The sequence below is a fragment of the Lissotriton vulgaris genome, chromosome 1_1 (assembly GCF_964263255.1).
Source record: "Lissotriton vulgaris chromosome 1_1, aLisVul1.2, whole genome shotgun sequence".
Taxonomy (NCBI): domain Eukaryota; kingdom Metazoa; phylum Chordata; class Amphibia; order Caudata; family Salamandridae; genus Lissotriton; species Lissotriton vulgaris.
The window spans coordinates 408,961,266-408,978,711 of NC_141685.1; the positions used below are offsets into that span (position 1 = coordinate 408,961,266).

Below are 17,446 nucleotides of genomic sequence, written 5' to 3' on the forward strand. Positions count from 1 at the left end.
TTGGAATATGTGATGAGGAGAAAGGATTAACTTGCACCTCTGGTAACTGTTGATTACCATGAGAGGAGATGACTGGTTGAAAGAAAAAAACTTGTACTGGATATTCTAGAAATGGCTGCTAGTTCAAAAAATAGTAGCAACATTAGTAAAGAGCAACATAAATCAAGTAAGAAAAATCAAAAGCCCTAAAGGAATTTCTGTTTAGCAGGCAAAATATTTTTTATCTGGTCCCAAGGTATAAGAAGAAATGGTGTTATTCTACTGGAGTAGTCAGTGATCACCTTACACAAGAGGTTACATTTCTAGGTCTTGCCTGAGACAGGACATGCGCTATCATGTGTGAGACTTTCTGTTAACTAAAAAATTCTTGGAGCCTGCCCATTGCTTACCATTTGTTGTCTTCATTGTCACTTATTTGCCAACTCCTGATTGGTCAGAGCTTGCCTGTTTAGTTAGTTTCTCTCTTCCATGGAGCATTGGCCAAGTATGGATTACTTCCTTTTGATTAGTGTCCTTCTGATGCTGGGATTAAGGTACTTTTCTGTTTGTTTATTCTTCCCTGTGGTCCTTGTTGTTGCTTCCTTGATGCTGCCCCCTCACCTAACCACCAACACCAGCCCCACCACCACCCTAGCACCTTCACCACCACCACAACCTGCACCATCACCCTAAAAAACACCATTCTAACCACCAACACCCTACCTACACTACTGGCATAACCAACACCCTGACCACCACCTTACCCTAATCAACCCCACGCTCATTACCACCAACCTCACCACAACTACACCCTAACCATTCCCACCACCATCTTAACCACAACCCAACCACCACCATCCTCCTAACCACTACCACCACTTGATCCTAGACAGCACCATCCGAACCACGCCAACCTTCACCACTCTCACCACCATTCTACTTAAAGCACAGCCACCTTACTCTAACTACTACCACCTTCATAACACTCTCCACCACCACCGTACCTAGCGCCTCTGCTCTCAGCACACTCACCACAACCTCCTACACTAACAACCACCACCTAGACCCTAACTACCACAAGCTCCACCACCCAAACTACCCCCACCCTATAACCATGTCACCACCGGCTTAACCACCACCCAACCCACACCACATCCTTACCTTAACTACCCTAACCACCTCCACTGCCCTACCCTAACCTCCACCACCCTCACCACCAGTACCTTCACCACCACTCTAAACCCTACCTCCACCACCCTCACTAACCTCGCCACCATCCCTCTGATCACCCTCGTCAGCATAACCACCACCCTAACCTCCCTACCATAGCCATCTCAAACAGTTTCTCCATTCATGTAGAAGCTCTTAATTTTTTAACAATCATTTTCAATTCATTACTTGATTTTTGTTTTCATAAAAAGCTGTGGCGTATGTTTGTTTAGTCTTGAGGAACTTGTACTTGCCTGAAACTATGCATCTAGGTATCAAGTAAAGCCAAGTCAAATCAAGGATTAAGAAACATTTACACATTTTCTATAGCTATCTGTCAACCTGTTGGCCTTATTTGTGGAAATCAATGTGAATTTTGCGATGAAACTGAATGGTAGGATGTTGCTGTTAACTCTAGGGTGAATGCTTGTTGATCAGATTCACATTTGCATCAACTTTATATGTGATTGCCCTGCACATACTAATTGCTGTGGAGTGGGAATAAGAAAAATTAGAGTTCATCACATTACGCGGCATGCTTTTAATAAACAACCTACAAACACAGTCAATCCTGCCTTGAAGACTGGTTGTGTGGTCTTCCAATTCTCCTCATATGTTTGTCCTTCGTTTGTCCCTTCCTTAGAGCATGGCCTCATTGCATCCTTCCACTGCTTACTTTACAGACACTCCTTTTTTACTTTCTTTTTGGTTAAGCAATCCACAGGACTGCATGTGCTTTCCAGCTGTCTCCCTTGGGTACTTCTCTTAGCCCTTCCACCGAGCTCCATGTTGCTTGTCTCCAATGCCCTTCTATGTTGTGCTTGCCTTTGTGTGCTCCTCACCGCTGCATACTTTCTCGGTCGCGTGCTGCTTCCCCAATCCGAATTGCATTCTCTCTCATCCATGTGCTTCAGTTCCCCCATGCTCCATGTTGCTCTCTCATCCGGGGTGTGTACTTCTCCTGCCACCTTCAGTGTTCCTTCAGACCCCATCCTCAGTGATCATTTACCCCCACCAGTGCCCTCCATATTGCTTCCATCTCACTCTCCTTGCTGCTTCCATTGGTTTTTTTTATTGACCAACCCATTTTCATTGCACAAACACCTACAAAATGGCACGGTTGTTGTGGCTGCCTCATGGTAGTTTTTTTCCTCTTTAGCCAACCTGGGTAGCATAGCAAAAAAAACAAAAAAAACATTGGCAAACCCAACAGCGAGATCTATTGGCTTTTTACAATACTTGCTAAATGACATCAGTTTTTGGATTTCATATTGAAATGCAAAACCTCCCTATAGATCATGTTATAAGTTGTTAATAGGTGATGCATAAGGCAATCAGTACATTTCTCCCTTCTAACCTCTCAAGTTGAGTTTGTTGAAATGAAAGTATTCGCTTTTGAAAGCTCAAAAATAAATGATGAATTGTTCAAGTTTCCTGAACTAGGGTAGTGGTGTTCACAGGAACATTTCTTTGTATTACTGAATTTCCAGATTCACCTCCTTTAGAATGTGCTACATTTATTATAAGCTTAGTCCATAACATTTATTGATCCAGAGAAAGACTAGCATAGAAGCACAAGTTACTTACCTTCGGTAACGATATATCTTTAAGAAACAGTAGTTAGTGTTAGATTCCTTACCTTAGAATATCCCCAGGCGTCAGACTGGATCCGCAAAGTTTTGCGTAGCAGTACCCCTGCGCGTCGGTAGGCGGCGTCTGCGTCTGTGCGTCCGTCGTCAGCGTCGTGATCGCCGGGATGACGTCGGAGTACTTAGATGTCTCCCTCGCGCGCTGACAGCAGTTCTTGTACATAGCTTTCCGTGCCAGGAACGCAGAGCCATGCCAAAGACCGACACTGGTGCCATCAAAAATAGGGCCCTCAAAGGGAAATACCTTAACCCTAGGTATCGGTTTGCAGAATGGGGAGGATGGGTGGGGCGGTAAGGAATCTAACACTAACTACTGTTTCTTACAGATATATTGTTACCAAAGGTAAGTAACTTGTGCATCTGAAAGAAACTGGTTAGTGTTAGATTCCTTACCTTAGAATAGATACACCAGCAATACTGATCCCGGGGGTGGGTCTGCGAACCAAGATCACACCAGAAAGTCATGGAGAACGGAACGGCCAAAAAAGTCATCTCTCCGGACTTGGCTGTCCAGGCAGTAGTGTCTAGCAAACGTGTGCAGCGAGGCCCACGTAGCTGCCTGACAGATGTCCTGCACGGGAACTCCCCGACCCAGGGCAGTTGTAGCCGCCGTGGCCAGAGAGGAATGGGCCCTCAGCCCAACAGGAGACTCCATTCTAGCCGAAGAGTAACAGACCTTGATGCACAACACGACCCACCGAGAGATGGTTCGTTTGTGCCCGGAACTGGCGTGTGCGATCTAGTTAGAAGGAGAGCGCACCTTTTGGGTCCAGACGGTGGAGCCTCTCTTCCTCCTTCGAAGGATGCAGAGGCGGAAAGAAGGTGGGCAAGGTGATGGACTGCCCGATGTGAAAGGCTGTGACTACCTTGGGCAGGAAAGAAGGACAACTCCTCGTAACAACATTGTCCGAATGGACAGAGAGGAAAGGAGGTTTAGAAGATAGAGCCTGGAGCTCACTCACTCTCCTGGCAGAGGTGATGGCAAACAGGAATGCAGTTTTAAGAGTCAGAAGACGAAGAGCACAGTTATGAAGTGGCTCAAAGGGAGCGCACATTAGATATGTCAGGACAAGATTCAAGTCCCACTGAGGCATCACAAAGGGAACAGGAGGAAACTTGTGAGGGATGAATTTCAGGAATCTATTTACAACAGGGGACTTGAAAAGAGAAGGCTGAGCAGGAAGCCTTAAAATGGCTGAAATGGCCAAGAGGTAGCCCTTAAGAGTGCCCAGAGGAGAGCCCTGCTGGGCGAGAGACAGAAGGAAGAGAAGAACCTCTGAAAGGGGGGCAGAGAGTGGATCCACAGCCTTTTCTGTGCACCATGCCACAAATTTATTCTACCTGCAGGCATATACAGTCTTTGTGGAATAACGCCTGGCTGCCAGAATCACATCACAGACTTCAGGATGCAAGTCAAATGGCCTCAACAGCCGCTGCTCAATCTCCACGCATGTAGGTGGAGACTGGACAGGTTCTGGTGGAGGACCATCCCCTGCTGCTGCGACAGAAGGTCCTCCTGAAGAGGCAGACGAAACGGGGGATCGACTGACATGCTGAGTAGCTCGGGATACCAGTATCTTCGTGCCCAGTACGAAGCCCCAAGGATGACTTGGGCCCGGTCTCGTCGGATCTTCTTCAACAGTCTGGACAGAAGTGGTATAGGCGAAAAGGCGTACAACAGACCAAAGTTCCACTCGCGACGAAAAGCGTCACTGAGCGAGTGCCGTCTTGGAAATTCCAACGCGCAGAAGTGAGGACATAGTGCATTCTCTTCGGTGGCGAATAGATCTAACCAATGCTCTCCCCATTGCTGAAAGAGACCTTGCGCCACATCCAAGTTCAGACGCCATTCGTGATCCATCATGCACCGGCGGCTGAGTTCGTCCGCCCTGGCGTTCAGAGAACCTGCCAGGTGTTGAACCACCAGGGTGACGCCCTGGTTTTCCAGCAATGTCCAGAGGCGCAGAGCCTCCTGACAAAGAGTCCACGACCCCACCCCACCCTATTTTTTGCAGTACCACATGGCGGTGGTGTTATCCGTGAACAGCTGCACTACACTTCCCTGGACAGCGGGAAGGAATGCCTTCAGTTCAAGCTGGATTGCCCACAGCTCCAGAAAGTTGATATGGAGTGATGCACCAGTAGGATGCAGGAGGCCATCAGCGCCAGGAGCCGCAGCGTCAACCTAACCGAGACCCGGGATAAAGGCTGAAAGATCGGAGTCAGAGCCTGAATATCCCGAACCCGCTGCTCAGGAGGATAAACCTGAAACTGAGCCGAGTTCAGAACCGCTCTGATGAAGAGGAGCTTCTGAGAGGGGCACAGGTGCGACTTTGGCACGTTGATGGAGAACCCTAGCTGGTGCAGGAGGTCGGCCGTAGTCTGGAGGTGGGAGACAACTGTTTGGGCGAGCCCGCCTTCAACAACCAATCGTCGAGATAGGGGAAGACTGAAACACCTAATCTGCGCAGATGAGCTGCTACCACCGCCATCACTTTCGTGAACATCCGTGGGGCGCTGGAAAGGCCGGAGGGGAGAACAGTAAACTGAAAGTGCTCGTTGTGAGAAGTTGGCCTGACATGCAGTGCTCACTATTCTAGTGATCACTATGTATCAGTCCAAACGACCCTTATTGATGATTGGTTGTAAGTCAACCTTATAGACCAGCTATCCTAGTAGCATGGACACGAGCAGTATTTAGGCTAAACTCTAGAGGGCGTGTTAAGCCAGCTGTTATACCATCACATATACCCCTTGAACACCAAGTGAAAGGAGACCACACAAGTTGTTATGAAAATAAAAGGATATTTATTTATAACACAACAGCCCTGGACTCTTTATGAGGGCAGGGCGCTAAGCACAATACAAAACTCAAAGAAATACTGAAAGTCGCACAATTTACACAAATGCCCGAGGGGCACGAAAAACCATATACTATGGAAGTGGAATGCGAAATTACTAGCAGGTAAGTACTACTCTCAGAGACTTTAGAAACTCTGGACCTACAATGCTGAACCCTTAGATTAGAAGCAGGAGGCCTAGGGACGTCGTGTGCAGACTGGAAACTCTCACGCGTAATGCGGGACAAAGTCTATGGATGCTAGTAAATGCAAAAGTTAGTGTTCTCGGGCGAACCCGACTAGGTAGGTCAAAAACGAAAGTGGATCTAGACACTTAGAGAGTGGATCTACGTTGGAGCACCGTGGTACTCGGTTTACCTAGCCCAGGGGCTGCGGCTGCATAGGGTTCAAGTGTCGTCGTGAATCCTCGTTGACGAACCAGGAGCCTGAATTGGAAGTTGCTGGCAGGCGACCAGTGAAGATGTTCCGGGCTGATCCAAGGACTGTATCAGTGAAGAAGGGTACCTGTAAGCAGAGGGGACCGAGTTCTGAATCACTAGCCAGTGATTAGGTGGGCACCAGGATGGCACCGGAAAAGGTCACTCAGCCAGGCGAAGAGGTGACACTGGATTCTGCTGCTGCACGGACCAGGGCGCTGATGTCGACCAGGCTGGAGGTCTGCGAGCTGTCCCACGTCGGATGTCTGCTGCTGGCGATGCTGGATCCGGTGAAGGAATACATGTAATGGGGTGACCCTGTAACCCTCAGAACCTGGGTGGGTAATAAATAAAGTAATAATGGTTCTGTCGGACAGAAATACACACTGTTTTAGTATTTCAATGTTTCCTTTCTTCAGTCTCGTACCTAACCAGGATATCAAGACAGGTGTACTAATACATTCACAAACAAAACTCACTGACCATAAAGAAAAATGAAAGCAAATTTTACTCAAATCTTTCACATGTGAACACAAAAAACTTCAATCACTGTCCCTAACGAACATTTAAAACATATAAGGCACAAAAACTTTGTGCTAGAGTAATACTAAAAACAACAAGTAAAATGTGTTACTTCATATACTTTTGGGTTAAACAACTATACATATACAATCATCCTGTAGACACATCAATTAGATCTTGGATCCTACAGGATTTTGAATAGTTTGTTCACGCCAAAGTAGAGGATTGCGTCGACGTTTCGACCCTAGGGGGGGCGATGCGGTGTTTTCACGCATCAGGTGCGGGTCTTCATCAGGACTGTATATATATATGGGACAGCCTCTTGCAGACCTAGCTCCGCATGGAGTCCTGGTCTCTTCCTCTTGAATCGTATTGTCGGTCCGTGTTAATCAGGCCGGCTAAATGTTCATTGCACCTCTGTATTGATATAGTCTATACAGATGGTTGTAAACTTGCTCCTTTGTATTTCTAACACGCGCGGGGCGCCTCCTTCACTTTCCGTTCGTGCTGATCCTCTCCCTGACCAACGACCCTGCCGCCGCCAGAACCAACCTCCACGAAGGGATGAAAGAAGTAGCCGAGTGGATGACGACCAGCCGCCTGAAACTGAACTCAGACAAGACGGAAGTCCTCATCCTGGTGGCCCCCCGCCCTGGGCACCGCACCCAAACCGACAGACCACGCACGCAACCTGGGCTTCATCCTGGACTCCTCCCTCTCCATGACCAGACAAGTCAACGCCGTCTCCTCATCGTGCTTCAACATCCTGCGCATGCTACGGAAGATCTTCCGGTGGATCCCCATCGAGACCAGGAAGACGGTCACCCAGGCCCTCGTCACCAGCCGACTGGACTACGGCAACGCCTTCTACGCCGGAACCACCGCCAAGCTCCAGAAGAGACTCCTGCGGATCCAGAACGCCTCAGCCAGACTCATCCTCGACATCCCCCGGAGCAGCCACATCTCCGGACATCTGAGAGACCTGCACTGGCTCCCCGTCAACAAGAGAATCACCTTCCGTCTCCTCACCCACGCACACAAAGCCCTACACGACCAAGGCCAGAGTTACCTCAACAACCGCCTCAACTTCTACGCTCCCAAACGCCGCCTCCGATCGACCAACCACGCTCTCGCCGCCGTCCCCCGCATCCGAAGAGAGACAACAGGAGGAAGGTCCTTCTCCTACCTGGCCGCCAAGACCTGGAACACCCTCCCTCCCGACCTTCGCCTGACCCAAGACCACCTCTCCTTCAGGAAGAAACTCAAGACCTGGATGTTCGAGCAGTAGCGGCACCCCCCCCCAAGCGCCTTGAGACCCTCCGGGTAAGTAGTGCGCTCTATAAATGCATTAATTGAGTGGCACTGTACCCACATCTGAGCACACCTGTCCCACTTAGGGCAACAAACTAACGTATAAAAAAAAAGTGATGGGTTTAATTACTGATTTAATCGAAGCCACTGGTAATTACTGTGCGTCGAAGGCGTGGAAATAAGGGAATTGACGATATTGTGCCAGGCTGCGGGATATATGGTTTCAGTGACATCTCCCAATGCCACTTTCTGTGTCTATGCGAATGCAGCCCTCCTTACTGACGTCAAAGAGCTTTAAAGTCAGCCAGATCCAGTCTGATGCCTAGGTTTATTCAAAAGATGAGGAATCTTAAAGTAGAATTATCCATTAAAAATTGTGTATTTAGAGATATGTAGTTACTGCATATATACAATATTATACTCATCATATCAAAGATTCAGATAAAAGAATAAACGTGGAGTGGTACCTACAGCGTAAGATCTTCAGCTTCTTGACGCACCACACTGACTCGACTTTTCTTTGGTAGCACTGGAGAGTTCTGGTCAGAAATCCTCTGGTAGAAAAGCATATAGGCATTCCAGTATCGGCGACGTACATCTGGATATGGGTTAGCTTTAAAGGAAACATTCAACATAATATGTTACTACAGGAACTCATTGTAGTTCACTTTAAGTACTCCTGCATTTTACAGTAATACAAACTAAATCTTGAGAGTAAGAGCGTTAAAACAGCTGGATTAAGGGTTATCCAGTCTTAAAACATCAAGCAGACTCAAAGCACGGAGGAGTCATCGGTCTCGTGACGACAAAAGACTTCTCCAAGAGAAAAACAAGTGCAATCATCCGAGCCCAACACCAGATGGCAATCTATTCATAAATGTACCATCTGCAGCCCATATGCCTTCAACAGATTGTTACTGCAGGTAAGTAACTTTTTCTTCTGATAGATACTTCTTTCTGCAGATTCATCACCTGTAGAGCAGATTACAGAGCTAGCTGGCAGGAGGGCTGATGGATGATTAAACTAGGAAATCCTGCAGGACAGATCAGGTGAAGTGACTATACCTGTGCACTTTCGAATCCAGACACTAATGCTTGATAAAGGTATGTAAGGAAGCGCACACAATCGCTTTACAGATCTCTTCAATAGGAACTCCTGCATGGGCACAAGTGGTGGATTTAGCCCTAGTAAAGTATGGCTTGATATCTTCCAGAGGATCTTTTTGGGCCAAAGTTTGATGCAGAGGACGATCTACTCAGATTGGGTCCATTTCTGCATAGCTTTTTTCTTTTCTTGGCACCGTAGTACCACACAAAGATTGTTGCCCGGTCATATGTACTTTGTGTGATTTAATAAGTAGTTAAACACTTGCCTCAGATCCAATCCTCTGGATAAATGGTTAGAAGTGTTATGGATTGACCCAGATCAAAAGGAGTCACCACTTTATGCAGGAAAGAAGCCCTCTTTTGCAAAACCAACGTATTCGGTACAAGGAGGTGAAAGGAAGATAGGAACTTGAGGCTTCCAACTTGCTCACTCGTCTGGCCACTCAAAGGAAAATATTACTTACCCGGTAAGCATCTGTTTGTGGAATATAATGCTGTAGATTCACATGCTCTGCATACTCCTGCTATCTAGTGTTGGGCTCGGACAAGTTTTTCTTCTAAGAATTCTTTCGAGTCACCAGGTATGGTGACTCCTATGACTGTTAATGTGCATGGGAATAAACTCCATAGTTAGATTGTTTTTCTGCATGGTGGGTGGAGATGGAGATGTAGGAGGAAAATGACCTTGCAAGGAGAAAAAAAAAGTATGAAAGAAAGTAAAGATTAAATATATCTTCAACATTCCAAAGCTTCCAAGGAAGAGGGTGGACTCATGTGAATCTACAGCACTACATGCAACTAGCAGATTCTTACAGGGTAACATTTTCTATTTGTGGCATGTGTAGCTGTAGATACACAAGCTCTGCATATAATGTGAATAAGGCTCCCAAAAGCAGTGGCTAGTCAGAGGATACTGCAGAGGATTGAAAAAGTGTTCATAGCCTGTTATTGTGCTATGACATTCACAAAGTAGTGTTTAGTTAATGTGTGCGTGTGGACCAGGTGTCAGCCTTACAAATATCAGCTATTAGGATGTTACCCAGAAAGGCCATGAAGAATGCTTATTTACGTGTAGATTGTGGCCCTAGTGCAGTAGGGCGCTGCCTTTTGGCCTTGGTGCAGCAGGTTTAAATGTACTTGACTAGCCAGCGAGCTACTGCTGCCTTTGAAAAGGAACTGCCTTTGTGTGGTTTAATATAGGCAACAATTAACAGCTGTGTTTTACTAAATTATTTTTGTTCTATCAATGTAGTACAGGAGGACCCTCTTTACATCTAGCCCTCTGAAGTGTTCTTTCTGCAACTGAGTCTGGGGTGAACAACGGGAGTTCAATTGTATAATTTAGGTAGGAGAGATTACCCTGGGTACAAACTTTAGGCTACTTCTTAGGAGTACCCTGTCAAAGTGAACCCTAAAAAGACTTGAAACATCCTACTGACACACATGGGGGAAGTGATTGAGACTACTAACACCACTCTGAAAGTCAAAAATTTGACAGGGCAAGAATGAAAGGGTTTAAAAGAGGGTCCCACAAGCCTAGAGAGGACTACAGTGAGGCTCCAGGATGGGACTGGAGGTATCCTGGGAGAGATAACCCTCTTAAGTCCTTCTATGAAGACCTTAACGACCAGGACTCTGAACAGAGAAGACTGTTCACTGTTCTGTAAATATGGTGCCACTGTAGCCAAATGTAAACAAATGGATGTGGAAGCAAGGCATTTCAAGTGAAACAGGTAACAAACAATGCCCTGCACTGTTAGCTTTAGTGGATCAATGTGTTTGGGTAGGCTGTAGTGTATAAACCTTTCACTTTGCTGCAAGCAGGCTCGAGTAGTTGGTTGTCTGTTTTGATCAGAACGGTCTTGTGATGTACACTGTAAAAGAAGACCTTTATAGCCAACTGAACTGACAGTTTATGTGCAATATCTGTTGAAGGCATGTCCACTGTAGATGTGCCACCAGCCCGCGAGAAAGGCATCCGTGGTTATCATCACTTAGGGGGCTAGATCCAGAAGAACAAGTTACTTACCTTCGATAACGCTTTTTCTGGTAGATACTATATCTGCCTGTGGATTCCTCACCTTGTGAATATCCCCCTTGTGCCAGCAACATCCGGAAATTCTTTTCGTAGCCTCGCGCCGACGTGGATAGGACGTCACAGAGACACGGCTCCGCTCGCGACTCCGCTGACGTCACCGGCGCCTATAATAGGCCCACGCCATTTTTTCCGTGCCATCGAGGCACACGGACGGACCAATGACAGTAGAAAAATACATAGTATACACAATTCACAATAGCCAAGGAGAAACACACATAGTGTGAAGCAAGTGCAAGAAAGCAAATGAAACAACTCCTTAACATAACATTATATAAACAATACAAAACAGTAACCCTGATAAAGAAGAGTGGACAACGGGGAGGCGGGTGGGTCAGTGAGGATTCCACAGGCAGATATAGTATCTACCAGAAAAAGCGTTACCGAAGGTAAGTAACTTGTTCTTCTGATAGATACATCTGCCGTGTGGATTCCTCACCTTGTGAATAGAGTCCCACAGCAGTCCCCACTCCCGGAGGAGGGTGTCCACTCTTCTGAACCAGGAAAACCTGAAGGACAGAGCGCGTTCCCTCCTCACCTCGGCATCTAAGAAGTAATGCTTCGCGAAAGTGTGGAGGGAAGACCAAGTAGCCGCCCTACAAATGTCCTCAACAGGAACACCTCTAGCCAACGCAGAGGTTGACGACTTAGCTCTAGTGGAATGAGCCCTTATACCCTCTGGAGGATCCTTACCGGCCAAAGAGTAGCAGATCTTTATACAGAGGACAATCCATCTTGATAAAGTTCTTTTATGGACCGCTCTTCCTTTCTTGCAGCCAGCAAAGCCAATGAAGAGCTGATCATCCAAGCGACAGTCTTTAGTTCTGTCCAAATAAAAAGACACCGCCCTTTTGGGGTCCAGACGGTGCAACCTCTCCTCCTCCTTGGAAGGGTGCGGGGGAGGATAAAAGGTAGGGAGGCTAATGGATTGACCAAGGTGGAAAGGAGTCACCACCTTAGGAAGAAAAGCAGCCCTGGTCCTAAGAACCATCCGATCAGCATGAATGGTCAGGAACGGGGGCTTGGAACTAAGAGCTTGAAGCTCACTCACCCTCCTTGCCGAGGTTATCGCAACAAGGAAAACTGCCTTAAAAGTTAAAAGCCTCATAGGACATTTATGAAGAGGCTCAAAGGGAGCGCCCATCAGAAAAGTCAAGACAAGATTCAAGTCCCACTGAGGCACAATAAAAGGAGTAGGAGGGAACTTGTTAACGAGACCCTTCAAAAACCTTAGAACTACAGGAGACTTAAAAAGAGAGGGCTGGTCAGGCAAACAAATAAAAGCCGACAGCGCCGAAAGATAGCCCTTAACCGTGGCAACAGCAAGTACTTGCTGCGCCAAAGAAAGAGCAAACCGGAGAACATCAGCCAAACGAGCTCTTAAAGGGTCAATATCATTCTCACCACACCAAATGACAAATCTAGACCATCTATATGAATAGACAGACTTAGTGGAGTCACGCCTGGCCGACAAGATGACATCCACCACCTCAGGCGTGAGAGAATAGGAAATCAGGTTGCCCCGCTCAATCTCCAGGCATGAAGGTGCAATGTCTGGAGGTGGGGGTGTAGAACCTGCCCCTCCATCTAAGAGAGGAGGTCTGCCCTGTGAGGGAGACGGAGCGGCGGGTGAGAGGAGAGGTGGAGTAGATCTGTATACCACACCCTTCTCGGCCAGTCCGGGGCGACCAGGTCTTGGCGAATCTTCCTCAGAACCCGAGGAATCAAGGGTATGGGAGGAAACGCGTAAAGGAGTTGACCTCCCCAACTCAACTGAAACGCGTCCCCCAAGGCTCCTTGCATCGGATACTGGAGGCTGCAGAATGACGGGCAGTGAGCATTCTCGCGAGTGGCAAACAGGTCCACCTGAGGAATCCCCCACGTCCGAAAGACGTGACTAACCACCTCCGGGTGAAGCCTCCACTCATGGTCGGCAGAAAACTGCCGACTGAGACTGTCTGCACGCACGTTCAGAACTCCGGCCAGATGATTTGCCATCAGACAAATCTGGTGGTCCTGAGCCCAGGACCAGAGACGCAGAGCCTCTCTGCAGAGACACTGCGACCCCACTCCTCCCTGCTTGTTGATGTACCACATCGCGGTCGTGTTGTCCGTCAGGACTTGGATCGACCGACTGCGAAGGGAAGGGAGGAAGGCCTTGAGCGCCAAACGTATCGCCCACAACTCTAGTAGGTTGATGTGAAGCAACCTTTTCTCTGGAGACCAAAGACCCTTGACCTCCAGATCCCCCAGATGAGCACCCCACCCTAGAGTGGATGCATCCGTTATCACCGTGGCCACCGATGGAGGTAGATGAAAAGGCTTTCCTTGTGACAGGTTGCCTTCCACGCCCCACCAAGACAGATCCGCTGCAGTTTCTCTGGAGATCCTCACTGAGATCTCCGTTGTGCTGATACCACTGCCTGCGGAGACACCACTGGAGTGCCCTCATGTGCCAGCGTGCATGGTTGACCAACAGAATGCAAGAAGCCATCAGACCGAGCAGGCGAAGGACCTTCAGGACTGGAACGACCGCTCCATTGAAAAATAAAGGAATCATATCCTGAATGTCGCGAATCCTTTGAGGAGGAGGAGGGAATGCACAACAAACAGTAGTGTCCAGTACAACACCTATGAACAGGTTGCGCTGGGAGGGCACCAGGTGAGACTTGGGTACATTTATCGAAAAACCCAACCTGAACAACAACTGAGTTGTCTCTTGCAGATGATGGAGCACCTTCTCTGACGACTCCGCTTTGATCAGCCAGTCGTCCAAATAAGGGAACACAGGTATCCCCGACCTCCTGAGATGAGCTGCCACCACCGCCATCACCTTGGTGAAGACTCGAGGTGCAGTAGTAAGACCAAACGGAAGGACCGCAAACTGGTAGTGCTGCGATGCCACTGTAAAACGGAGATACTTCCTGTGCGACTTCAGGATTGGGATGTGGAAATACGCATCCTGCAAGTCGAGCGACACCATCCAGTCTCCTTCCAGCAGCGCTTGAAGAACATGAACAAGGGTGAGCATCTTGAATTTCTCCTGCTTTAGATAGAGATTCAAGATCCTGAGATCCAGAATTGAACGTAGTCTGCCATCCTTCTTGGGAATCAGGAAATACCGGGAGTAGCATCCCTGACCCCTTTCCTGCTCTGGGACCACCTCTATCGCACCTTTTCATAACAAAGTAAGCACCTCCACCTGCAGAAGAGACAGATGTTCCTCGGTGCAAAAGCCTTGACAAGGAGGGTCAATGGGAAGGAATTCCCGAAAGTGAAGGGCATACCCATTCGCTCCAAGATTGAGAAACCAAAGATCTGATGTAACCGATTCCCAATCCTGTAGAAAATGAGTAAGCCGGCCCCCAACCGGACCCACATGATCCTGAATAGCGGATGTAGGGCTGCTTTTCTGTGGCTGGGGGGTTGGAAGAGGTGGAGGAGGAAGAGGTCTGACGTCCACGAGGACACGCTCTTTGCTTTCCCCTGTACGATCTGTACATAGAATTTTGCTGCTGCTGCTGTTGCTGCTGCTGCTGTTGGCCTTGCCGGAAATTCCGAAAGGAGCGACCAAAGCCCCTGAACCTCCTGTTGGTCGAAGAGCCTCTGATCTGGAGACCTAAGGACTTAGCTGTAGCCCTGCAATCCTTAAATCTCTCAAGGGCCGCATCAGCCTTCTTCCCAAAGAGACCAGAACCATCAAAAGGAAGATCCAGCAAAGTCCCTTGAACATCAGCCGAAAAGTCTGAGGACTTCAGCCAGGCCGACCTCCTAGTGGCGACAGCAGTGCCCATGATACGAGCCACAGAGTCGGCAGTGTCCAGACCACTTTGAATAACCTGGCGAGCCGCCGCCTGAGTATCAGAAATCTTTCCTGCTGGCATCAGGAACTTTAGAAACCAGGACACGCAAAGAATCCATCAGGGCATGCACATATCTCCCCATCAGACAAGTGGCATTAGTTGACTTCAACGCCATGCTTGCCGAAGAAATGGTCTTTTTTGCAACCTGGTCTTGTTTCTTTGCCTCCTTATCACAAGGAACCTGGGGAAAGGCACTAACACTCTTCTTAGAACAGGCAGCTTGAATGACCAGGCTCACCGGCGAAGGATGAGTAGACAGGAAAGCAGGGTCCTCAGGTGCAACCCTGTACCTTCTCGCAACACTCTTGGAAACCGCAGGAGCCGACAAAGGTTTCTTCCACACCTCCATAATGGGATCCATCAAGACATCATTGAATGGAAGCAAAGGCTAAACCACGGAACTCGGAGAATGCAAGACCTCAGTGAGGATATTGGATTTAAACTCCACCGTTGGCAAAGTCAACTGAAGAAGTTCATCAGCCTTCCTCATAACCAGATGGTAAGGTTGGATATCCTTAGAAGGAGCACCAGAGCCTGAGGGCAACTCCCACTCTGGAGAGAAATCAAGACTCCCTGAATCTGCCAACTCCTCAAAACAGCTCTCCTCCAATTCACCTTCCTCCACATCAGAATGTGAATCCAAGTACCTTTGCTCTTCCAAAAGACGTTGAGCTTCCCTTCTAGACCTCTCCTTCACATGCCTCGCAGCCGGATCCACCAGCGGCGCCGACGGATTCGGGGCTGATGCCGGTATCGAATCCGATGGCACAGAGGAATGCCCTCGAGGACGTTCTGGAGCGGGCGACGCCGGAATTGGCGTCGACGACTTCGGCGGAGCCGGGAACTGCCAATGCGGCGTCGGAGCCGGCATGTAAGGCACAAACGGAGCCGGAGGATAGGCGTGAGGAACTCCCAGGCTGTAAGCCAAAGGACCCATGGGACCCGAAGGTGCACCAGAGGGGTACCACACCCTTGAGAAGACGCCATACATAGCGTTGAGAAACGCTGAAGGGTCCTGGCCTGGGGCAGGAAAGGGCTGTTAAAACCCATCAGGCCGGTCCTGAGGAGGGATCGGATTCGGCTCTTCAACAGGTGCAGAATCGACATCCTGCCGAGCCTCTTCCTCTTCACGGGCCGGGGACGGCGCTGGAGACGGATTCGGAGCCGGAGAAGGAATCGGAGCTGGAGTGGGAGAACGCCCATGCGACTCCGAAGGTGAGGCCTCACCTTCAGGCTCAGAGACTTCCAGAGTAACCACCTTCGAACGTACCTTCTTCGGTGACCTCGACCTCGAGCCCGACTCCTTACCAGAACGACATCGGGACTCATGTCTCCTCTTCTTATGTTTCTTCTTCGACTTCGAAACAAGATCCGAAGCCGACCTCGAAGACGACCCCTCTCGAGAACCAGACCTCGACCTTCGAGTACGAGACCTCGACGATTTCTCCTTCCCAGCCTTCATCTTCGCAACCAGGAGTTTGGCCTCTCTCTCTCTCAGGGCCTTCGGGTTCATCTTCCGACATGAAGAACAATCCTCCACATCATGGTCGGAACTCAAACACCAGATGCAGTCATCATGCGGGTCGGTAATAGACATCATTTTACCGCACTCCCTGCAGGGCTTGAAGCCAGACTTCTTGGATGACATCGTCGAAGAGACAGGATACAAAGAAGCAGAAATTGCAACAAAATGGCAACAAAGTACCAGTAGGCTACTGAGATTCCCGATAACCGTTAGCGTCAACGACGCGGAAAAAAGGGAACTGATGTCATCACGCCGGCGTGGGCCTATTATAGGCGCCGGTGACGTCAGCGGAGTCGCGAGCGGAGCCGTGTCTCTGTGACGTCCTATCCACGTCGGCTACGAAAAGAATTTCCGGATGTTGCTGGCGCAAGGGGGATATTCACAAGGTGAGGAATCCACACAGCAGATGTATCTATCAGAAAAGCCTACCCCACGACAGATATTTGCTGTCCCCCCACTGCAGAGAGGGATAAGTGCTGGCCCAAACCAACACAAGATCTTCCCATAGACCCTCTGCGTGTGACCACTGTGCTGTTAGGCACTCTTGGAGTGGACGAATATGTAAGTGGGCAGGGGGAACAATGGAGATGCAGGAGTCCATCATGCTGAAGAGGCGCCTCAATTTACTCGCTGTTAGCTGACAATTTAGCTGAAAAAGAGGCAGCAGTAACTGAAAGGCTTACACTCGAGCAGGACTGGGATAAGCTTTGCCAGTGACTGGAGTTCAGGATTGCCATTAGGAAGAACTATATTTGTAAGGGTTGGATGTGGAAATTGCGCACATTGATGATGAAACCCAGATCATAGAGGAGATCTTAGGTGATTTAGGGGTGGCCTAGAGACTGCTGCTTGTTTGCACTCTTTATGGGGATGGGCAAATGAGAGGCAAATTGAGGGAACTAAACTCTA

General features: G+C 48.6%; 1 protein-coding gene across 3 annotated transcripts in view; it reads right to left on the bottom strand.

The window, feature by feature from the left end:
• The window catches only part of USP24 (ubiquitin specific peptidase 24), a 1,909,144-nt gene that overhangs the window by 565,857 nt on the left and 1,325,841 nt on the right, over window positions 1–17,446 (bottom strand). For all 3 annotated transcript variants that reach the window (XM_086952711.1, XM_086952716.1, XM_086952707.1), the window contains exon 50: window positions 8,419–8,560. In XM_086952711.1, coding sequence (XP_086808837.1) covers window positions 8,419–8,560 — 142 coding nt within the window. The remainder of the gene's footprint in view (window positions 1–8,418; window positions 8,561–17,446) is intronic.